The sequence below is a fragment of the Squalius cephalus genome (genome assembly GCF_949319135.1).
Source record: "Squalius cephalus genome assembly, chromosome: 19".
In the NCBI taxonomy this organism is placed as follows: domain Eukaryota; kingdom Metazoa; phylum Chordata; class Actinopteri; order Cypriniformes; family Leuciscidae; genus Squalius; species Squalius cephalus.
In genome coordinates, this window is record NC_137140.1 from 11,417,222 (window position 1) to 11,442,923 (window position 25,702).

General features: G+C 37.4%; 2 protein-coding genes across 3 annotated transcripts in view; both read left to right on the plus strand.

The window, feature by feature from the left end:
- The window catches only part of drosha (drosha ribonuclease III), a 38,345-nt gene extending 28,556 nt beyond the window's left edge, over positions 1 to 9,789 (plus strand). For both annotated transcript variants that reach the window (XM_079850720.1, XM_079850721.1), the window contains exons 27-31: positions 203 to 285; positions 3,042 to 3,145; positions 5,046 to 5,138; positions 7,436 to 7,482; positions 7,797 to 9,789. In XM_079850720.1, coding sequence (XP_079706846.1) covers positions 203 to 285; positions 3,042 to 3,145; positions 5,046 to 5,138; positions 7,436 to 7,482; positions 7,797 to 7,912 — 443 coding nt within the window. In that variant the 3' untranslated portion in view covers positions 7,913 to 9,789. The remainder of the gene's footprint in view (positions 1 to 202; positions 286 to 3,041; positions 3,146 to 5,045; positions 5,139 to 7,435; positions 7,483 to 7,796) is intronic.
- Positions 9,790 to 14,954: 5,165 nt separating this feature from the next.
- The window catches only part of kcnh4b (potassium voltage-gated channel, subfamily H (eag-related), member 4b), a 52,115-nt gene continuing 41,367 nt past the window's right edge, over positions 14,955 to 25,702 (plus strand). The window contains exon 1 of the mRNA XM_079850722.1: positions 14,955 to 15,394. Coding sequence (XP_079706848.1) covers positions 15,319 to 15,394 — 76 coding nt within the window. The 5' untranslated portion in view covers positions 14,955 to 15,318. The remainder of the gene's footprint in view (positions 15,395 to 25,702) is intronic.

Genomic DNA, 25,702 nt, shown 5'->3' on the forward strand with positions numbered 1-25,702 from the left:
AAATTGTGAATATATATATATATATATATATTATTTACTATAAATAATATAATAATTATCAGAGGAACGAAAAGTAAAAGTAAAATTACAAGAAGTGAAATCCTTACAAATCCCAGCGGTCCTACAGAATGTTTCGTTATTTATTATATAAATGATTTTGTGTTATTTATTCACTGTACTTTTTTTTTCCTTTTTTTCTCAGCATTCATTGCAGCTCTTTACATCGATAAAGACCTGGAGTTTGTGCACACATTTATGAATGTTTGCTTCTTTCCACGACTCAAGGTATGGCAAACTTATTTGGAGATTAACAAAGAATCAGGTTACTTGATATTTTTTACCCATATTCACACGTCTACACTTATCTGGAGCACAACCTTATGATTTGAAATGTTTTGTTTCAGTCTTGGAAAAATGTGTATAGCAACAGTAGACACCTGGCACATTTTATTTCAGAATCATCATTGGCCAGTAGAAAGGAAAAGTAAAAAACTAGTATTTTAATTAAAATAAGATAAAGAACCTCATGTCATGCAGAGGCATCGTTCTGTGTAAATTAAAGCATTTGTAGAGTAATTTACAACTGCTTTGAACGTGGCTCAACCAATCATAATCAAGGACCGGAACTATCCATTTTATGAATACTTTAAGAATAATACACTAAGCTTTCAATTACAAATGAAGACATGAGAAAGAGAACAAAGAGGGCTTCTTTACTATTCAGTGAATAAAAGTTAGTTTAGGAATAGTTGGGAAAGTGCATGATATACTAGGGTAGTCTGTCCATCTAAGCATTAATGCATCTGGAACACTGTAATAAGGTCATGTGGACTATAGGTCTTATGCGCCAGAAAAACAAGCATGCAGCTATCTTTAGAATTTTGTGTTTGAAGCTGAACTTCTGTTTTTGTGGTAGCTTGGTATATTTCTATGGCGTTGCTGTCGAAGAGTAATTAGCTAGTGAAGTGGATTTACATATTGTAGAGTTAACTGAAGTGATCATGAGCATTGTAATATTTGAAGCGGATGTCATAACAAATGTCAGTAGACCAGGAAGATTTTAAAATGAGCGGCTCATTCATTAATCCGTAAGATCTTACCTTCATGCTGTGGAAATACAAACCGGAAGACAACACAACAAGTGCATTATTGAAAAGGGGCGGGGCTACAAAATCTTGAACTTGATTTATGTACATTTCTACATATACCTATTTTCATAGGCTGTTAAAGAAATGTAGCATCATTAAGAACTAACATTTAACAGTGGACTTAAGGGTTTTTTATATCAAATGTATTTTATTAAAGCATATGATTTGACATACAATTCACTTGTACATTCTGAGAGCTTTTTTTAAAGCATATGATTTGACATACAATTCACTTGTACATTCTGAGAGCTTTTTTTAACTACTTCAAAATAAAATAACAAAAACAATAATAAATAAAAACAAACAATAAGCTTAAAGTGGTACATTCAAAAGGCAAAACAAAACAAGAGTAACACAAAAAAAACTAAAAAAAACAACACACACACTGACCACAATCCCCCGCACTATCCCAACCCCCTATCCACCCATCTAACCCCTTCCCATTTATCTCCACCCTTCCCCGTAAAGACCTTCACTCTAAAACCATTACCATTGTCCTATATTGTGTGCTAGGATGCGGACTGTTGTTCTGGATTTGTAGTTTTTAGGTATGATATGAGGGGTTTCCATGTTTTATTGAATAAGTTGAGCCTGTTTTTCAGCGTATATCTTATCCTTTCTAAATGAAGTGTGTTAGTTAAATCCTCTAACCACATCTTAGAGGTAGGTACGGTTGCGCTCTTCCATAAGATGAGGATTAATCTCTTTGCTATTATGAAGCATAAGAGAGAAAACGCTGTTGTGCCACACTTAGTTTCCTGAAGGTCTCCGATATTCCAAGAATGATAAACAGGGGGTCAGGTTCGATTGGAGTATTTATGACCTCAGACATAATGTTACATATATCAATCCAGAACAATTGAACCCTTGGGCATAGAGCAAAACTATGGAGAAGTGTTGCTACGGAAGAGTGGCACTTATCACACATGGGTGACACTTCTGACTTAAGGGTTTTTTAGCCCTCACTCTCTGACCCCATGAAGTTCGCTGTGTAATTCACACCCTGACCAAGATGCATTAGGGGAAGCATTAAATAATCTTATGAATGCACTTAAAAAAAGTAGAATCAAATTGTTAATCGAATCGCTTTGAATCTCACTGAGAATCGTCTCGAATCTAACCGTTCTGAATTTGCAAATATCGTTCTTGAATCAAATCGAAAACCTATGAATCGCAAATTGAATCAATTTACTGTTTACCCAAAGATTCACAGCTCCACTCATGTGTTTTCTATCAAAAAAAAAAAAAAAAAAAAAAAACCTTCACTGAAATAAGGTGCCACTGCCATTTACACAGGACATGGTCTTGTATTGTAACCTGGCTGTTTTTAATTGTCAAAGTCTTAAGCTTTAAGACACCGTGTCAAGTTAAAAGTATTAAATCACCCCTGATACAGCACTTGTGGTTGGGAAAAAGAAGAGAACAGGGTACCCTGTAAAGATGAACTGTGATAAAAACTAAAAAGTGAACATTCAAATCTTTCTTTAAAGATCACTTAAAATATTATGATTTTTTTATTTTATTGAAGTTTAGATCACACAACCACTGACAATTCTTCAGGATTCATTGAACTTCTTGGGTCAGCTTGCTACTCGCTTGCATAGACACACAGCAACACTAAACTGGCTTGCTGTCTTCACTTACTACGCATACACTGCAAAGTTTGTAGACACTGAGATTGATCTATAGGAATTCATCATGAGACGTTTCTGGTCTTAGCCTACACATCCAAATCCACATTCAAAGCCTTCAGCTCTGCTCCAGTGGACATGTGCAGTCTGTCTGCTTTTGTCCTAAAATAACTGCTGTATCTTTTGATTGTTTTGTATTTGTATATAAAAATGTTTTATTTTTCAATGTACTGCTGTTTGACCAGTTTAATTATTGTTTCAGGAGTTTATCTTGAACCAGGACTGGAATGATCCAAAATCGCAGCTACAACAGTGCTGTTTAACCTTGCGGACAGAGGGCAAAGAGCCAGACATTCCTCTATACAAGTAAGAAGCTTCTGTCCATTCACCTCTTAATCTCTTTCCACCTGATTATCTTTTTTAAGAGATTTACAGTGAGCCCAAACAGTATCTGGACACAAAGGAATACACAATGTGGCCTTAGAGAATGTAAATCACAGGAAAACAGGTCCTGCATTTTCACACGGCATGCTGCTGCACAGAAAAGACATGATCTGTATAGTGGCACATTCAGTCTATACGAACACCGTGCCATGTGAAATTATTCAAACCCCTTTATTTTTTACGAATTTTTTGTTGCAGCCTTATGCTATTTTTTCCACATCAATTTACACTCTATACCGCAAAATGACAGCAAAAACCAGATTTGTGATAACTTTGCAAATTTATTAGAAAGAAGAAAACTGAATCCGTACTCAAGCCCTTTGCTACACTTGTAATAAAATCCCATTTCTCCGGATTATCTTTGAGATGTTTCTACACTTTGAAAAGGTGTACACCTGTCTATATAAGGTCTAACAGCTGAAAATACATATCAGAACAAAAACCAAGCCACAAGGACAAAGAAACTGACTGCAAAGCTCAGAGACAGCATTGTGTAGAGGCACAGATCTGAGGAAGGCTACAAAAATGTTCTGCTGCATTGAAGTTTCCCAAGAACACAGTAGCCTCCATCATTCTTAAATGGAAGAAGTTTGGATGGACCAGGACTCTTCCTAGGGCTAGTGGTCCAGCCAAACTGAGCAATCTTAAGAAAAGGGCCTTGGTAAGAGGTGACCAATAATCTGATGGTCAATCTGGTTGAGCTCCAGAGTTCATGTGTGGAGTTGGGAGAACCTTGCAGAAGGACAACCATCTCTGCAACGATCCAGCAATCCATGCTTTAAGGCAGAGTGGCCAGATGGAAGCCTCTACTCCGTAATAAAAATTAAATCCCACTTTGACTCTGAGAATAAGATTCTTGGAATTGAGGCCTCGATTCGAATCGTCATGTCTGATGGAAACCAGGCACAGCTCATCACATTTTCAATACCATCCCAGAAGTGAAGAATGGTGGTGGTAGCATTATTCTGTGGGTGTTTTTCAGTGGCAGGAATTAGTCACAGTAGAAAATGCTGCTGAATACAGCAAAATACAGAGATATTAATGACAACCTGGTCCAGAGTGCTAGAAACTGGGCCAGAAATTCACCTTCCGACAGGATAATGACCTTAAAACTGCAAACTCTATGAAAGTGGCCCGGACTTGAACCTAATCAAACATCTCTGGAGAGTTGAGACTTGCTATATAGTATATCACTATGTGACTATACTGAAATGGTTCTCAACTCTGGCCCTCAAGGTCCACTTTCCTGTAGAGTTTTGCTCCAACCTTGATCAAACTCACCTGCCTGTAACTTTCCAGTAAACCTGAAGACCTTGATTAGGTTGTTCAGGTGTGTTTGATTAGGGTTGGAGGTAACCTCCAAAGTGGACCTTGAGAACTCTTGCTATACTGTATGTATGTGAGAAAGTTATACACTTGCGGGAGTGTATAACTTTATTGCAAGAGTGGTTGAGAGTGCAAGAGTGGTTGCTAGGGGTGTTGTGTAGTGATACATAGAACCGTTGGGTGAAGCGGTCATAGCCGTGTTTTATCGTGAATAAAACATAGCTATTGACCAATCAGAATCAAGGATTGGAACTAACCGTTTTACAAACATTGGATGAGTTGTGATACTTTTTCTGTAGTTTTAAGGCATGTTGTTATACGTTTACTTACATTTACTGCTGTAAGGCCACTGGACTGTTTAAAGTCCTATCCTCTCCTTTTTTTATTCTGATAAATATGATAAATAATAGTATAATGTGACCACAAATCCACTTAATTGTTCCGGTTAAGTGGTTTGGTTCATCTCCATTGTGATGCTCTTCATCTTGTTTTACAGAACACTTCAGACAGTTGGACCCTCGCATGCCAGGACCTACACAGTGGCAGTGTATTTCAAAGGTGAACGTATTGGCTGTGGAAAAGGACCAAGGTACTAATAATACATTCATTTAATACTTTGCCCTCATTGCTACATTGCTGGGTATCTCCTCTTATAAATGTTGGCAGTCAAAATTAAAACTGTTGGACGATAGAGTTTCTTCATTCTTTCTGACAAACAACAAAAGATAATATGAAATACAGTATGTGCACTGTTTCTACATTTTTAAAGTGCAGTGTACAGTGTTTATTATAAGGGGGTATAATACGCAGCTCAGTACTCACTACTCGAGCACTTTTAAATAAGCTACTCTTTTACTCTGACTCAAGATGGTTGTTGGGTTTTTGGAAAAGTAATTTTACTCTACTCACACTACATTTTTTGTAAAGTAATTGTACTTTTACTTGAGTATATTTTTTCAGTACTCTTTCTACATCTGATCGTGTACTTTAAGTACTAATACCACAATGCCGTTTATCGACATGGATCTGCATGATCGTATCAAAGGAAACTTTTATGAGTTTTATGTAAATTACACTGATACTGGTGCATTTTAAGAGTGGTCTAAACTACTATTAATTCCCTTACTTGTCCTACAAAAAAGAAGCAACTTTTTCTTTGTCATCTAATCTTTCCACACCATACCAATGTTTATGCTAATGTTGTGTCTTTGTCTTCTGGCTTCAGCCCTTTTCTGCTTCTTTGACTGTACAGATACTGAGTTTATAACTCTCATTATTTCTATCCTTTCTTCTTTCAGAAGATCTGAAAACCTTCACTATCACCTTCAATTCCCTCACACAAACCACTGATGCATACATTTTCCCATCTACCTCATTTATTCCAAGATATGATATGGTCTTCTGATTGTTTCAGTTTTTTTTATGTTGACACAATCAGACTTCAGTTTTCAATATCCTTAGGAGGTCATACAATCTTGATTCTATACTTTATTCTAACTCTCTACTTCGGAGTCTCGTCAGCTTTAGCGAAACTTTTTCTGTTTCTATTTAAGTCAGAATTTGAAGCAGAACTGCAAATACTGTGCAAATATCCCCAGACTATCAAACTACCATCTTGTGTGACTGAGGTGGTTCTTTTGAAGTGCAGTGTTTGGTTTTTGGCTTTCACACCTGAAGATGGCAAAATTGAAACCCTAACTTCAACACACACACAAAAAAAAAAAAAAACTCTCATCACACACATACTATGGACAATCCACTAACTCACAAATTAGATTTTCACACTGGACACCTAAACAGAGCATATTTTCACTACGCATATTAACAGATTAGAGCATTCACACTGATGCCGAGGTGAGCAGCAGTGCAGAGCAGAGCAGAAGCAGCTGTGCCACGATCGTTTCGGGGGAGAGTATATTTTTGCTGCACCGATCAATCTGAATTAAAGCCAGAGTGCTTAAAGAGTTAACATGAAAAATAACACATTTCACCATAAAATCATATGTGAGGTTTCAGTGTTTCACAATCACCATATTACATACAGCTCTGTGAAAGAAGAAAAGAAAAAAACTAGAAAAAATCATTGCTAGGAGTTTTTGCCCATACTTCAAAAGTCTGTTTAAATTAATAAAACTAGAGGTATATCTTAACTTGAAGATTACTTTTATCATGTTAAAAAAAAAAATATATATATATATATGTGTGTGTGTATGTACTGTATATATATATATATATATATATATATATATGTATGTATGTGTATATATGTATGTATATATGTGTGTGTGTGTGTACATTTTATATACATGTGTATGGGACAGTAGGAGGGGAACACGGTCGCATCGCAGCAGAGTATGCTGCCCATCATAAATATAATGATATAATCATAATACACGACAGACAGTGGTCGTCAGAGAACACCTGAAAAATGTGACGAACGGACAATACTCATCTGTAGTTGCAGTACAAAAGCCGCAGTCCTGTGTGTGACAAACACTGCCCGTGTGAAAGCACAATGTGTGTGTGCTGCTCCCGCTCTGTATACGCACAGCTTCTGCGACACGCGTTACCTGTATCTTGTGAGCTCATTGGCAAATGCCAAACACTTTAAACTTTACAAAACATTCTAATTGCAAACCATGTCATCAGTTTGCCATGTTTGAAGGCTCTATAACCAAGAATTTGGTATTTAGATGTATTAAAATGTTTGGCCTCCCTTGAATTTTAATTTATAATATCTGGCTGTCAAGAAAAAGTGGATAAAGATCCCTACCGTAGATTCTTTGGGTCATTAAATCCATGCTGGATGTAATCCTTTCAGTAGAATGATAATGATCAATTGTTTGAGCTACTAAACATTTATAACTTTCCATTTTATCCCAACAGTATTCAACAAGCTGAGATGGGTGCAGCCATGGATGCCCTGGAGAAATGTGGGTGATTTTGTGAAAAGCTTCATAAACATTGTCATTCTCTATCAATAATCACAGCTATTAATCATTCCTACATGAGAATGTTTCTTTTAAAACCATTTACAGTTTTGTGAAAAATACCACAGTGTCTTGTGCCAAATGACACCTGTTTGATGGGATGGGAGCAATGGACGTTACTTTTGCAATTTAATTTGGTGCTGCTAGTGGTGCAGAAATGACACTTTAGGTTTAAGTGCACTGTAGCAAACATGTAATGGAAATAATGTTAGAGTGCAGATTTTCTAATTTACATGTTTTTTTCTTGTCTTCTGCAGATAACTTTCCTCAGATGGCTCATCAGAAGCGCTTCATCGAAAGGAAGTACCGGCAAGAACTGAAGGAGATGAGACGAGAGCGAGAGCGTCAGGAGAGAGATAGTGATGAAGGGTAGGGCAGCAGAAAGTGAAAGAAAAAAGTAGGATGTTATAGGAAGGGAGTTGCATCCCTTAATGAAGGCTTAATTATCTTTCTTGGTTGTTGTTTTGTGTATAAATCTGCGATGATTGTTAATCTAATTCACACTGTTGATATGTTTTAAAAAGAGAAAAAAATTGTCAAATAAACCAAACCATTAATATGTTTGATTGTGTGCATACTGAAGCCTAGAATTGTTATTCTTGCCAGGTCAAACCTCATCCTCTCCTTGGGTCATTTTGACCCGAAATTCATTTTCCTTTCAGTGTTCATCGGAGTGGTCCAACACCTTGGGAGAATTTTTTTACTGGTTTAAAGGTGTTTATGTGATTGTAATAAAAATAGTAACAAATCCTTCCCTTGCAGGTCAATTTGACCCCCATAGGAATTGGGTGGAAATGTTTTTTGTTTTTTTTGTCAAAAAAATCTATATTAAAAAAAAAAAAATCTGGCTCAATCCAGGACAAAAAAACACACAAACAGACACACACACACACAAATGAAGGCATGAGACTATAGAACATCCCCGATGCAGAACACACTCGCTTGCATACACACACCTAGGAATTCCTATTTAAACTCAGTCACAATGCAGACTACACACATTGTGAAGTGGTAGTAGTAGAATTTGAACACTATGCACAACTTTTATTTTTTCTGCTGCCCACCTTACTAGCTTAAATTATTACAAATTCTGACACTTCAGTATAAATACAAACCTAAACAATTCTGAAAATTAAAACTAAAAATGCTAAAACTTTACCAAAAATTTATTTTATAATGTTTAAATAGATGCATACTGAAGGGAGAAAAAAAAATGAATAACTGACTTTAGGACCCAGGGGAACAGTTAATTTTCTCCATATAGAGCCATAATGCCATCTAAAGGCAAGAGCCATGAAATGTGTTATAGAATTTTTTTTTTAGATACTTTTTGAGATGTTATTTTGTATTTAAGTGAAATAATATGAAGTATTCTGAATTATTGATAAAATCAAGTAATTTAGAGGTAAATAAAACATCTCCCAAAAAAATCTGTATTTGTATTATTTGTGATTGTTTTATTTCAAAAATGTACAAATAAATTATAAAAAATTATATAAGCTTTATGGACAAAAGTAGTATAATTTTATGGCTTTGGGGTCATTCTGAACTGCGAGGGAAGGATTTGTTTCAGGTACAGGAGGAGAGGATAAGGGTTAATCATGAATCAAAGGTGAAGTGCTAACAGAGTGCATCATTTGGTCAAACAATCTTTTGTGGATCAACATGAAACAGTGATCATAATATAGAACAAAATTTGTTTTGATTATGAAAAGTGGCTGTTACATGCCAACATGGAGACAGGTGAATAAAGGGGAGGAAAATCATTCCAGATTTTCTCTTTGTTCTCTTTGTCCAAACACTCTTTCTCTTTGTTCATGGTTCTTCTGGTATTTACTTTTGGTCACTTCATGTCCATTTTTATGGACCAAAAAGATGTCTGATTGTCTATGTACATTCAAATTACACTTGACCACATAAATGTGCCTTGACAAAATGGACATAAATCGAATATACTGTTCCTGCACTGTATGCAGAAATTTGACCATGACTCATGGAAACAAAATTCATATTGGTCTAATGTTGGCAATGGAAGATGCTCGTGCTTCCAATCCCTGTCTGATACCCCATAGTTTAACACGTTGGAAAAATGCAAGTTCAACCATATTGGAAACATGTTGGATTAATTGACTTTTGTTCTTTTATTTTGTTTTATATCTGAAGAATGAAGTGTTTTAACAACAGTGATGATAGAACAGTGACCAATTCTCATTAAAAACAAACAATAAATATTATTTTTTTCTCTCTCTCCAATGTCTCAACACTTTATGGAGTACTAATTCATTTAAATATTAAAGTGATGTATAGCATCATTAAGAAATAACATAATTTAACAATGAACAAGTTGTATTTTATTAAAATAACATTAACCAAGATGAATGAATATATAAAAACAGATATTCATTAAATGCATTGTCTAGAATGTAGGAAAATACATGTTGTATGTAAATGGTAATGTAGTATATAATATTGTTGTAAAGTGTTACCAGTCACAAAATCATAATCCCCATAATAAACCATAATTCTCTTTTTTCGTTTTTGGAAGGTGCGAGTTTTGACGTCATTAATGACATTCGCTCTGATAAAAAAAAAATCTATAACCATGAGTATGGTACTGCATACCACAAACCTTCATATTTATCCACACTGAAAAACTGAGCCAAAGCCCAAACTCACGTTGTTATTAAAATATAGCTTATCTGCAAGTAACCTGCAGTTACCATAGTGTATACCTTTGAATTTCACAGAGCACTTTTTTTCTCTAGTTTCTTGAAAATCTGTACTGGTGGTGTGGAAAACACTATTAGACACGAAGAGGCTTGTGCTGCACAGACCCCTTGAGGAGTGTGCTGTAGGTTTATGCCCTTGTTCTTCTGCTGGCTGAGGTCCTCTGTTCTTCACTGTATGTAGGTTAATATTTTTAGCAGTGCCCTATTTGTGATGGTTGCTTTATTCTAGTGGTTTTCTGTGATTAGACGAACCCTGATAAAAATGACCCTGGCTAAAATTACCACCACAAGAAACAGCGAGAACTTCTCTTTTACCAGTGGATTGAGTACTGTATTTTAGAATCTTGACATTGGGTTGCAGACTGAAATCGTAAATGTTTTATTTTTCAGTTTGACAGCGATAGCATGTTATAATCATTTTCACATATTTGCACTATTTCTGATTATATTATGTTAAATTATAATAAAGATTTATAATAAATCTTTCTAGTTGATTCTGAATGCCTTTCAGCTGTTTGGGCCTTGGTATTATACTGTAGGTGCTGCTACCTATTGTGTTTAGGATTGTTTCATTTGATTGTAAGTACCCTGTGAAGTGGACTTCACATTGTATTCCAACATTAATGTGAAATTGAAGTGAAATTAATCCGAATGAAGTGTACATGTTTAGTTTGAAGGGGAAAGGGGAATTTACACACCAGTTATTGTGCATCACACCAGTACTGCAAGAAGTTTCGCTACAAGAAAGACAATGAGAATGAGTTAAGACTCCAGCATTTTCATTGAGTTTTATTAGTCCCATGTGTGATTGATTTGTTTGCGGATATAAAGTGTGTGAAATGTGACAGTTGCAATGCTATCATGGTTAAATAACAAACTATGCATCTAATAGAACCAAATTATGTGCAATTAACATTGAAACAGATATTCATCAGTCAGTTTAGCACTTACAAATATGACAATTCTTATTAATTAAATTACGCCAAATGTTTCCTTTGAATCCTTCATTCAAGCCCTACAAAACATAGATCTCATCATTTTAATTCGTCAATAAAACTTTTTGTCCATTTACTGAAAAATCTACTTTTTTAAACTCCTCTTAGCCCATTGATCTGATTTGCAATTTGACTCACTTCGTCTTGAGACCGTCATGACAAAAAGTTATCAACATGTTTTAGAAGCATCTAAGCATTGCAAAGAGCCAATGAATAATTGGGGTGTTATTTTGACTAATAGTCTTTTATATGCCGAATGCAAAAATGCTAGCATTTTCTTAAATTTCACTCAAATACACCTACAAACATGGCTGCCAGAGGCCAATCACTGTTAATTGCATCAATTTTAAATGGATTACCATTACAAAAATTGAAAAGTTCCTACATAATATAAAAACATGGCCATGTACCAAATTTGTTGAGAAGTTGCTGCTATAATCCGCAAATTGATATTGATTTTGATATTTTATATTGAAATAGATTTGTTTGCTAATAAATAGGCTGTTGTGTCACCTGGGGGATCTCGGAGCTTGCGATGAACGGTTTGTGGATGGGGCCAAATGGACCTCCGATCGACCCATGTTTCGGGGTTCTTGGCTGCAGCGTTTGTGAGATATAAGCAGAAAATCCTTCAAGTAGCAGGAGCGCGGTGCTGGGAACTTTTATTTGTATTGCTTATATCTAATCCAAGCAGGTGTCTTAGGGCTCTAGACATCGGATGATGCCGTGGTGCAATGTACAACTAAAAATGTTTGATTGTGAAGATTATAACGTGAACAAAATGTGAAACAATCATAAACTTTTGTTAGTCACAGAGCTTATTTTCTGTAATCGTCCAAAAGTCAATGGAAAAATCCGGAAAATTATTTTTGCAGAGTGAAACTTAGGCTTGGCCTACAAAAATATTTCATTATTCATCACTTGTTTCTAGTTGAGCTCATTGTATAAATATCCCTTTGTTTCCTCAGTTTAGTGTCTAATCTTGCTTTTGTTAAGATGGTATGTTTGCGCATACTAGGATTATCCTCTTGTGTTTGTTAATAAAACGTCTGCAATTAGATCAATGACTATAACTGATTAGACAGACAAATGTATCAAGTGGTTGTCCAGCTTATCCTTCTCATTTGATTTAAAGGTTTAAAGCACCCTCTGATGTAATTAGTACATGCCGATGGTTTTTGCCAATGGTGTTTTGTCATTTTTTTAAAAAAAATTGTCAATTGGCTCTTCAAATGATGTGATGGTGGAGGATGACCTCCAATTCACTGCTCCCCAGAGCTCATCCCTGAGCCACTCCAGCCCTGGAGCTCTCAATCTTCTTCACTACAGACCTCAAGCCAGCACACACAGCTATGGGCCTCGAGCTACAGTAGCACACATGCCTACCATGAACCCTAAGCCTGCGCAAATGTCTACAACAGACCCTGAGCCTGCCATAGACCCATACATACAACAATTTTATGATTAATATCATGCCTCCCCCCTCCAGTGCTACCAAAGCAGGTGTTGTAGGCATTATCTTTAAAACTTGGTGACACCAATGACACTGCTCTCAAATGTTAGTCTGGAGCCCTGTTATGCCCACCCCTATAATCCTGCTTGAGGTAGATACAATTTTCATTATCCCGGCCATAAAAGCAGGTTTTCCTCATTGTCTGATGGTTCAGTCTGGGTTAATTAACTCTTACCCTTCCTCCTCCGCTGGTTCTGTCCAGCATGATATACTCCCTAGTCCTGCCAAGACCCAGCCCCTCCTCCTTCTCTGGTTCCATCCAACTATGGCTCCATCCCTCCAGGGGTGATGGACACTCAGGGGACCAAGGACCTCCAGCTTCACCCACTCTATCATGGTTTCCTGCCCCGCCAAAACTTCTGTGATCTCAGATATCTTGTCTCCACATTGGCCCTTTAATCCTTCAGCTCCACCTTGGCTCTTCAGTCCCTCAGCTCCACTGTGATCCTCCATCCTGTTGTCTCTACTGGGGTCCCTCATTCCCCATCCTCCACTTTGGTCTGTGATCCCCTGGCTCCACCTCGGACCTCCATTCTTCTGGCTTCGTCTTGGGTCTCCAATCCTTCCAGAGCCATCCCTCTGGCTCTGCAGTGGTCCTCAATCCCACTGGCTCAGTCTCAGTTTCCTAATTGGCCAGCTTCACCTTTGTCCAAAGATCTCACTAATTATTATTTTAAGGCTCTTGATTAATTGTTGTAAAGTACATTGACTCAAGTAAACTCATGCTGTTTTTAATAGTGTTATATTAATAAATTTGACATAGACAATGGACCTACCATTAACTAAGTGCTTTTATTCGTAATTAAATTTCTCATTCTGCATAAGATCCATTTGCTGTATAAATGAGGCAGGGTTGAATGTCCTGAGCACATAGTGGTGACCTTTGGTGACCCAGAGAGGATTTACAAGAGTGCATCTGTCAATGGATACTGTGCAAAGTCATTCCAGGGATTTCCAAGAAATTAAAATCTTTGGTTATGAACAGATGGAAGTTTTGTTTTGGCAACATTTTCTATGAGGACCATGATTATAATGAATTATAGCCCCATTTATACTTATTTATAAGGAAGTATTACTATTCTATCAATATATTTATAAAGACTCATTATAAGGAGAGTTAAAGTTACATTTATATTATTTTTATAATTACTTGTCATGCATTTGCTTTTTCAATGTGCATACTCATAATCCATTATACACTGATTTATAAATTATCAAATATAAAATAGATCCAGAGACACTTGTTTGCTGTATACCAATTAGTTATCAATTATGTCTTTAATGGCTAATGTTTGCATTAGAGGTCATGAATGGTCATTTTAATTTGTTAAAATCAATATCTCCTCAGCCATATGCATGGTATTGCTTATAGCAGTTTGGAATTATATATATATATATATATATATATATATATATATTTTTTTTTTTTATTGTTGCAGTGTTCTGCTAGTATGTAACATTAAAAAAGATACTTTTTTCAACTGTTTGTATTAATGATTAATGATTCATATTAATGTCCCCCCCCCCCCCCCCCCCCCATTATTTTATTAAAGGAATTATTGTTCATTAGTTACATTTACAAGTAAACAACTTAAAATGTATAGTGAGCCAATCTTTGTGATTTCTTAACATTTGCTTTAGGAAAATTGCATCTTATGTTTTCACTTTACTTAAAGCCATCAGTGATGAATTTAGAGGTTAGTAATAGTAACTGTATTATCACTCACAATAAGTACTTATAAGAACACAACACGGATATTAATAACCATGTTTTCACTTATTTGACAAAAATAAATCTGAATTACTAAAAAGTCATTGTAACTATAATATAATAACATGTTAGCAATGCTGGTTGCATCTTTATAAATACATTAATGGAATCATATGACTGCCACATTAATTCTTATAAATCAATGTATAATGGATTATGAGTATGTGCATTGAAAAAGAAAATGCATGTAAATACTTATTATTACCATTATTAAGACTTTTATTATGACTGTACAGGAATGATATGTAAAGATGAGTATGTGGGATCGATTTCTTTCAAGAATGTGTGTGTGTGCTCTCAGTGGCTGAGGAGAACTGGAGGAAATGAATAGTGGGTGTGGATAAAGAGAGAGAGAGCCAGAGAAGGAGGGGTGAAGACAAATGTAACTGTCTCTGTAGCTCTGCCACAGTGTATTACAGAACAAAAACAAACCCAGACCGTTTTAGAGATGCACGGCTTGTGAATTCTCCTGTCATGCAGGTGTACACAGCTGAGAGAGACTCACCAGGGAAGACAGAGGATAAGGAACTAAGTGGAAGTGTTCATCACGGTATGCATTAATAAGGAAAGGGATTTGTTTGTTTCTTGATCATTCATTCACTGAACTGAGGAAGTATACAGTGAGGAGTCATCATTTGGGGGGACGTTCGCTCTTTTAGGATGCACTCTCTCTGCTGTACCTCACATCTGCCCTGGCCACCCTTTCTTTGGGATGTAAAGAAGATTGATGCTTTTCCCCTAAACATCTGCTGACTCTGGAAACCGGGCATCATGCCAGTGATGAAGGGGCTGCTGGCACCCCAGAACACCTTCCTGGACACCATTGCAACTCGTTTCGATGGCACTCGTAAGTACTGGCACAAATGCACATACACCAAACCCATATGAGAGAGAACACTCAAGCTGAAAAAATACAGTTGGTACCTTGAAGGTGAAGGTTTTTCACTTCTGTAGGGTCATCAAATGGATGTGCAAAAATAATGGCTTTTTTCAAACATATGCGTCTTGAACAAACTTATACTGTCATAGAGTCTTGCAATTTACTATTGACATGTTTATAACTGCTACCAGAATTATAACACATCTGGTTTAATGACCCGCTTGAGCACTGAGGTGTGATACTGCCATAGTAGCGCAAGAGCACACATTAATTATGTACAGTGAGGCTGCACTTTTGAAGTGTTTCTGGCCTGAAAATAAAGTGACTTAACTGATCTGACCCTTAAAAATAACTTCCGTTAGGCAAACTAATGTTGTGTGGTTGATTCAGTCATAAATAATTTACCATTTTAAATAATTCTCTGCAATCGCATAGCTCATGGTGCTAGCAACGCCAAGGTCATGGGTTCGTTCCTAAGAGATTGCATGATCGGCTAAAATTGTATGTATTTTTTTTTTACCATATACAGTAAATTAAAGTTAACCAAAAATATTTTTTTACTGTAGCATTTTCTGTTCAAATGACTATCATTTTGGTAGCACTTCCTTTTACAGTCCAGTTATCCATGTACATACAATTAACTTATTACAGTAATTACAATAACTGGGTAGAAACTTGGTACTAACCCCGAACCTATACTCTTAAACCTAACTTTAACCCCTGTAGGTACCTTATATTACCCAGTATTTTCTTAAGTATACCTGCGTAAGTACGCGTAAGTACACGTAGTGTAAAATAAAGTGCCTTCAACATTTGTACAGATTTTATAGATGGCTGGATCAATCTTGAATATCAATCCTTAGAAGTGTTTTTTATTTGTTTTTTTATTGTTATTTTACTGTTAATTTAACAGCAAAATGAAGGCATATCATAAGCTTTAAAGTGAAAATAACTGCGTAAGCAGTTAATACTGTATACACAGATACCATACTCTTGTGTGTTTGTTCTTGTTTTATCATGGGAGATAAATCTCGTGTTTTGCAGTAGCTGGAGTTCTCTCGTGGCATTTGTCTTTGAGATACATGTGTGCCATGGGAAAAGTGGATGTCAAGGGATATAGCTGTTTGTGTAATCCTTTTATCCTGAACCTTCTTAGCCACTAGTTAAAAGACTGATTACAGGTTAAGGTTCTCATTCATAATAATACAACCAGGATGTGAATTTTACTCTATTGCATCGAAATATCTATCAAATGATTACGATTTTTAGCATTACAACACAGAATACTAAAATATAATCATAAAGCAAAAAAAAAAAAAAATTCACAATTCAACAAAGTTTTCAAATCTGAAGAAATTTGATAATATTCTTCCATGACAGTATTTGTACCAAGATTATGGGCAGCCATACCACACAAATCTGATGACATAAAAGTAGCATACAATCCTCCCATCTGTGCTTTCTTACCATAGTAATGAAGAAAACCCTTCACACAGCTTACATGCAAACTTAATCTCTTCTGTTAGATAACACCTCTCTCACACAAACCCACAACTGCATGTTCATGCATATTCACAGCTTCTTATTCTAATAATATGCTATGCTGCAAGATATAATTGTACTCTGCATGAGTGTTTGATCAACTGAATTCGACAACATTTACACTGTTATTTTCCTGATTATTAATATGAAGCTGCTTAGCAACAATCAGTTTTGTATAAAGCACTATAGAAATAAATGTGACTTGACCTAAGGACATAATTATGAAATATATTTTTTAGCACTAAATGCTCACACAACCTCAGAGCATAATCACCACAACATTTATCAAGGTTACCAAGTGCTGGTTAAAAAAAGTGCAGCTTTGACTTGTTGGTGATGCTGAAGTGTTTGAGATAGAAGATAGTGTTTGAGAAGGGGCCGTCAGGAATGTTCAGAATCTCGTCTTTCAATGTGCCAAATTTCACTTTTCAACTTTTTACCACATGGTTCTGTGGGCTGCCATTGACTCTCAGCATGAAGAAGGCGGCATTTTATGTGCTTGTGGATTCATTTCCTTTTTCTTCACTTTACTTATGTCATGTTCTTCACATGAGGATTCATTTGACATTATAAGGATGTTTTCTCACATGGGTCTTTATTTCTAACAACAGTTTGAGATGAAGAATATAGAGGAGATGTGTCGTTAATGTTAACTTCTCCTCTTGAGATACATTTCTTTTGCTCTTTCTTCACAATGCTGGATGTTTCTGGGTAACAGAGCACCAGTTTACTCACGGCCCAAAATAGCTGCCCTCTTGTTGCCGTAGAGACCAGCTTTCCTGCGCAGTAGACGCAGTGAAGCTGAGCTTGTGGTACTAACCAATGACTTACTGAAGACGCTTCTACAAACAACAAATGTTGATCATTTCACTTTCATTGTTTATATAACCTTTAATTTCATAAAAACATATCATGTAGACCAGGGCTAGCAGTCACACAATTTACTTCAGTGAATATTTCTCTGGGTATACAGTTCATATTTGAATGTCCATTTCTCAATAGGCATATACCGTGCTACAGAAAACACTATTGAACATTTCCACCGTTAATGACCGGGAAGAAACATGCAATTCATTTAACACGTATTGACCCTGCTATCGGGGCATGTTGTCACACTATATTGGGTAATTTATCACAATAGAAAAGTTACAGTAAACAGCCTTACAGCAAAATTGTAGATTATTATCAAGCAAACAAACAAATAAAATCTATTTACTGTATGAAAGAGCAAAAATGTTAAAGACATACAACCTATCAAACTGTTTGGCCAACAAATAAAGTGTTTGTCCCCATCTGTATTTGTGAGTTTGTGCTCATTTTTTAATATTGTATGAGTTGAGATTTTATTATAGATTGTGGTAGCATATAAATAGAGTCAGGTGGTTTCAAAAGTCTTCCACCAGTTCACACTTATAACCCAGAGTACTTCCCCCATTTCCCTGGCTGAGATAAGAACAGATAAGAGTGAGGAGTGAGTTGGGGTGGAGGAGGGATGCTCGAAAACTGTCATGGGACAGAGGTGAGTCTGCAATTTATATATAGGCCTCCTTGTGCTGATTGGGTAGATTATCTGAATGTGCTCCTTCTGATTTTTGTTAATAAAACATCATAAAGAGCTAATTGTGGTGGGTTGTTTTTGATTGTTTTGGTTAATGAACAGCTTTAATTTGTCTGGCCCTGCCCAATATAAACCAAACTGAATTAGATTTACATTTACATATTTAGCCGATGCATTTATCCAAGGTGACTTACCTTGCATTCAGGGTATACGTGACATTGGCGTTGATAGTGCCATGCCATGCCCTACTGTTTGAGCTACAGGAATGCCTTGACAAAAAAAATAAAAAAATACTAAAGCTTATTAGTCTGGAAAAGGTCAAAAAGGCAAAACATTTTATTTTTTTAGTAAAAGTACACACTGATTTGTTGCTTGAAAATATGTCTAACATTCATTATTGGCTTACTTCCATTCACAACGTTTCAGCACATGTAACACACACATACATAAAGGGGGTTTATTTTATTGTCATTAAAATCATTTGTTAATTGAATTGTAATATATATTGATTATCCTGTCCATGTACCTCCACAACAAAAGCGCTGTGAACATACGCAAAGGTAACTTAAACAGGTGAACTTAAGTGTGTGTGGCTACAGAAGGATTGCTGCGAAGATCATTTTGATTAAGCGAAATCAAAGGAAATGGAAATTGGGGGGGGGGGATTCTCTGCTTGCTTTTTGTGTCCAGGTGGATTTTTAAATGAGTTAAAATAGCTCACAAATAAATAATTATGGAAGTAAATGACTTAATATGCAGCAAACATCAATTTGAGCAGTACTACATTTTTGATAGATTAAATAGATTTATTGACTGTATAGCCATTGTAGATGTAGTAAGTTATGATTTGATTTTCTTGTATGTGTTACACCGCATTTCTGCCTAGTTTCATGTGTCTTGGTTTTTAATTCTCTGCCTGTTTTCTGGACTACCCTTGTTTTTTGCCTGTGTTTTCTGCCCTGTTGCTTGTCTGGATTGTTTGCCCATGTGTTTGACATTTTGCCTGTTTTATGGATTACGATTCTGGATTGTCACAATAAAGCAGCATTTTGATCTTCAACCCAAAACTCTGAGCAGTTACATAACAATTCCTTCTTGTTTGTTCGAATAAAAGGTCTCAATGACCTGCCATGCACTGTCTGTTCATGGTCATTTTATTCTGGTCTCACACATTGTCGTGACAAAAAGTTGTGCTTCCAGTGTCGCTCTCCTGACCACTCCCGCTTTGTTTGTCCTGAGAGGGTGAAATCTGCGTCTTCTCAAAGGGCTAGGAAACTAGAATGGGCCTCTGAATTTAATTGAGAAGTATGAGTTGACCTTTGGGGAAGCCGACTGTGGGGAAGCAACCGACTTTGTCCACAAAATCCACTTGGTGGACAAGAATCGACGTAGTGTACAGCCCCCTGTCCCTATAAGCTGTGCACTGTCTTAAATGAGATTGAATTGAAGGGCATTATAAGGAAATCTCAGAACGAATATGCATCTCTGCTAGTTTTAGTGTGGAAAATAAATGTTGACCTTCGTATTTGTACATATTTTAGATGGCTGAATGTGTAGACAGTGAAGGAAACCCACCCACTCCCACACCATGCACTCACAGCCCTGGGAGGCAAGGTTTTATATGGACTTGACTTCTGGGTTTTATAATGTTCCCTTGTTTGAAGAGCATAAGAAGTACACCACTTTTTTCTCTTCTTTCGGTCTCCATGAGTACAATTGGCTACCTCAGGGACTGACCAACAGTCCAGCAACCTTTATGAGGATGAGGATGTCCATTTTTGGTGATGTTATACGGATGGTATAACCCCTTCTCAAAAGAAGATCAGATCTTTCCTGGATATGATTTTATATTATCAGCATTTCATTAAGGACTGTTCTGCTAAGGCAAAAGCAGTTTTCAGTCTCCTATCAGATCGGTCACAGAACATAGCTCAAAGGAAGTGTGGTCGAATGAGGCGGCCACTCAGTGTCATGAAGCTTTCACCAGAGAATTGGACTAGTGAGTGTCGAATGGCTTTTAAAACTCTAAATTTTCGAACACCCAGATTTCAGTCATCCCTTTATTCTCTCTGTTGATGCTACATTGAATGGCATAGGTGCTGTGTTATCTCAGGTTCCAAGTCCCAGATGAACTACTCAGCACATAGACTTGAATTTCTGGCTTTAAAGTGGGCCATTTGCGACAAGTTTAGCCATTGGCTAAAAGGGAGAAATTTCACTGCATGGTCTGATAATAATCCCTTGTCCTATATTCTAACCAAACCCAGATTGGATGCGATTGAACAGCAATGGGCAGCGAAGCTCGCTGCATACGACTTTGATCTGAAGTATGTGCCAGTCACGAAAAACATTGTTGCAGATACCTAGAGCAGAGAGCCCTTTGTTAAGTCTTGTGTCAGCCATCATCTGTTGAAAGAACCATATGTTTCTCTCTTGGATGAGGTCACTGGTGTTGTTACTGGAACTGTGCATGATGCCTTTCGTGTCACTAAAAACTGTCAGAAAACTGTCAACGAAGCTGAGAACGAGCTGCAGGATGACGTGAATGGCTCATGTCCTGGATCCTTCGATGCTGCTGAAGTTTCTCCTGTCTTGGGTGCTCACTGCGATGGTGGAGTTAATCCGTTGACTGTGGCCAGTCCAACGACACTTCAGCTCCCTGCAGAAGATCCATCTGTTGCAAACCCATTTTCCAGACTTGTCCATCTCCAAGAGCAGGACAACATAGTTGGTAGAGTCATCAACTATGTTCTGAGACATAAACGTCCTTCAAAGAGTGAGAGAGCAAAGGAACCCAGCTCTGTGACAAACCTTTTGAAGCACAGGAAAAAGCTAAAGATTCGTAATCGTGTGCTGTACAGCTTCTAATGAATAAGAAACTCTTTCAATATGTTGTTCCTGATTCCCTGAAGCATGACATTCTCTGTGGTGTTCATGACGCAGCTGGACATCAGAGTAGTGTAAGAACTCACTCCCTCGCATCTGAAAGATTCTTTTGGCCAGGGATGAGTAAGGACATCAAGCTTTATGTGAAGAACATAAATGTTATCGGGAAAACTCCAGAAACAGATGCTTGTGCGCCCCGTCGCACCTCTGAACCTATGCAACTAATATGCATAGACTTTTGGAGTGCTGAGACTTCAGGGAAGGTGGTTGATGTCCTAGTAGTGACAGGTTTTCTAAGATGGCACATGACTTCCCTTCACACGTCACAACCAGTCTGCTAAGCAAGTTGCCCATCACCTTTGGAATGACCTCTTCTGCATTTATGAATTTCCAAAAAGAATGTATTCGGACCAAGGTGCGTATTTTGAAAGAAAAATCATTAAGAACTTGCTTGGTGATGGCTAGGGAATATGATAAGAGTTATCCCAGTCAAATCCAAGACAACAGGCGTGCTAGTTTAATTTAATAGCCCAAAAGACAAAAATGTCCAATAGCCTACTTCATCACATACAGAGCGATAGGGCAGAATCGTCTTTAAACACTCGGTCGTTCAGCGGTTCAAAACAGCAATGTCCACCGCAGTCTGACACAGTCAGCCGGACGAACAGGACGGTGAAACAGCAATACAAACAGGTATATAAAACAGCAGCACAAAACGGGTATACAAAACAGGTATACGAAACAGCAGCTAGTGCTCTTGGGCCGCACCTGAAATAAAAGTACAATAGAAGCACGAATAGTGCATCAATTTCAGATGATTTCACCCCTCCCAAAATAAGAAAAAAACCCACAATAAAGTTTCTTACCTCGTAGGTGAAATTTAGACTACTGTGAGCTTTATGCTACTTCACGCACACAACATCCCTAGTGACAAACATATATTTAGACCGTTATCTGCGACTGTGAGAAAAAGCAATAAATCAAGCAATTCACCAGGGAAAAGCAACAGGAACTCTAAACCCCGTTAGCCCTTTATGGCCCCCATAACATGAGCACACATAGAGGGAGAATGACACGACCACACTTAAACATGCTTTTTATAAAGCCTCTAAAACCTAACTTGCCTCAGTAATTGTGCCGCACAGGTGTGCTCAATGTCAAGACGAGGCTTAACGACAGTGGGCGTGTCTTCCAATTTCAGATCTAATGAGTCAAAACAAATATTAGAGACACTCAACCTGTCACACACAGAAATCTGTTGCTTCCAGTGAATTTCTTATCCTGGGATGATGGAGAGGAGTCAGTTCGATCAGATTCTACATATTCTTGGGACTGTGTCATAGATTATTTCCAGGCAGCAAAATGGACACATTTTCAATTGTTAATGAAGATGATTAATTTGTTTAATTGTTCAATGTAATACATATATAGACATCAAGTTGAGGTTGGGTTCTCCTACTCTTTTAATAAAATAATAAATGTGTGCTCCATCCAAAATTCTAAATGCCCCTTTACATAATTAATTTTGGCAATATATTAGCTAAGGCTCTGCAATTTTTCACCACTGTTGTATTGTAGTGACAGTACTGACAGTTCATTGACTGTTTATTAAACAGTAAGGTAGGCCAGCTGGTATGTCACTCCCATGGTCTCAAGAGATACACATTTAAAAATTAAAGCTGTAGAGTTATGAGATAAATATCATGCTATTTTGAGAATAAAGTCATATCAATATGAGAGTAGAGTCATAAACTGAGGAGGGGGTGTCTGAAGTAACATAAGGGGGCGATGACATAACGCAGAGTATCCCCCGCTAAAAAAACATGTCGGACCATAAATAAACCTGTCACTACTACAACTATGAAACTAAAAGCTACTAAGCAAATACAGATGGCAGAGCATTGAATAATATTACTGAACAAAATTGCCTAGGCCAACATATTCGAAAATTTGACACATCAGCTCTGACTGACTTTAAAGTGTTTTTCCACCACTAAAATGGGCCATGAGCAGTTGAAATTTGCTCATTTATGAACATACATTAGCCTATTGCATAGATAGATGGATGAAGCAAAAACATAGTGTTTAAAATGCATATGCATAGTTCAGTTGAAACCTTTCTCTCTTTGGCGTGCTGTTAATGCTGTTAAACTGAATGTACTCTGCTTAAATAACAACACTGAAATAAGAATGCGCTGAATTACATTACAGTACATCAGATTTCACTTATCTTGTGAAGATAGTATGAGAAATGACTGACAGGACGATGTCAGAGGATTTGGTGTGCAACAGATCCTGGGTGTCATTGACAAATACTTTATCTTGTAAAATCTGTAAAGAAACAACTTACAGTATATTTCAAAATGCACTGCAATAATTAAAATTGTTAAAATATTTAAATTGTTAAAATAAATACAAAGTACTGAAAATCGAGTTATTACAATTTCTTCACACACACACACACACTTAGTATACTTCAAGTTCATGTAACGTTCAAGTATATTTTTAAGTATACAAAAAGCTAAGAAAATCAAATTTTTGTCAAAGACTACGCCTGGATGGGATTCAGAATGATCAAAACACAGATGGAGTAGATTAAGTCCATTAACACCCCCAAAGCTTCACAGTTGTGGGGAAAGAGTAAAGTAGAAGTAAATTCCTATGTACAGTGTATGAAACCTTATAAACCCAATGAAACCTTATTGCAAAGTGTTACCGACTAGCCTACACATAAATTCAGATACGTATTAGGAACCGTCACAGTTATGTTCAGTTTGTCTTAAATGATTGTTGCGACGGAAGCAAATCAATCAAAACTAACTTTAGATGGAAAATAACTTAACTCTGCTATAAAGCCAAAACAATCTCTGTTACCTTAAATTATACGCTTATCTCTGTAAAGCTGCTTTGAAACAATCTACATTGTTAAAAGCGCTATATAAATGAAGATGACTTGACTTGACTTGACTTAATTTTAATGGACTTTTAGTTTGTTTTAAATTTTTTGTTACCATGGTCCCTGTCACTATGAGTTTGTTTGGTTCAGCTGTGTTCTATTAATTATCTTGTTTGAGTTACAATTTAAGTTGTACCCTCAGGTTCATTCTCTGTCCGGTCATGTTTACATTTACTGTGTGTCGCTACCTTCTGTTAACCTTGTGAATATTTGATATTTAAGGGGTCAACAGATGCTAAATTCACTTTTATGTGGTGTTATATAAAAGTGACACATATAAATGTGTCTTTGCAGTGTGTGGACACAACCACCATTTCATATAATGAAAAACATCCATTCACTCCTTTTTTTAATCCTCAAAAAGTCTAAACACTCTCAATAATCAAGCCGTTTGTATTTTCTGAGCAATATGATGTCATTTTGATCATGCTCAACCCACGACCACTGACGGACTGTCCCGTATTAGCATATTTCTGCAAGGCAGGTTGCCATGGCAGCACTTTATGAGTCTTGTGTTGACACGCCCCATGGAAGAGAGGGGTGGGGTGAGCAGTTGCTCATCTATAAATTACAGAAACGTCTGTCTGTCTGTCTGTCTGTCTGTGTGTCTGTCTGTCTGTTATTCGCACATCTCTCGAACCGTTAGTCCGATGGATTTCAAACCTGACAGGTGTCTTGCTACGGGCACGAATAAGTGCAATGCCAAGTTTGACGTTGTTTGGATTAGAAATGCAAACGATATCAGTAAATATATTGGTAAAAAAAGCACACAATGGCTTCTGCCGCTCTAGCCGCTGGCCACTCCCCCTCTCACACTGCACACTGAGTGAGCACAGTGCAGGACCAGAGGCCACTTCCCCTCTCACACTGCACACTGAGTGAGCACAGCGCAGGCCACTTCCCCTCTCACACTGCACACTGAGTGAGCACAGCGCAGGCCACTCCCCCTCTCACACTGCACACTGAGTGAGCACAGCGCAGGCCACTCCCCCTCTCACACTGCACACTGAGTGAGCACAGCGCAGGCCACTCCCCCTCTCACACTGCACACTGAGTGAGCAAAGCTGGCCACTCCCCCTCTCACACTGCACACTGAGTGAGCACAGCTGGCCACTCCCCCTCTCACACAGACACTGAGTGAGCACAGCGCAGGACCAGAGGCCACTCCCCCTCTCACACTGACACTGAGTGAGCACAGCGCAGGCCACTCCCCCTCTCACACAGACACTGAGTGAGCACAGCGCAGGCCACTCCCCCTCTCACACTGCACACTGAGTGAGCACAGCTGGCCACTCCCCCTCTCACACTGACACTGAGTGAGCACAGCGCAGGA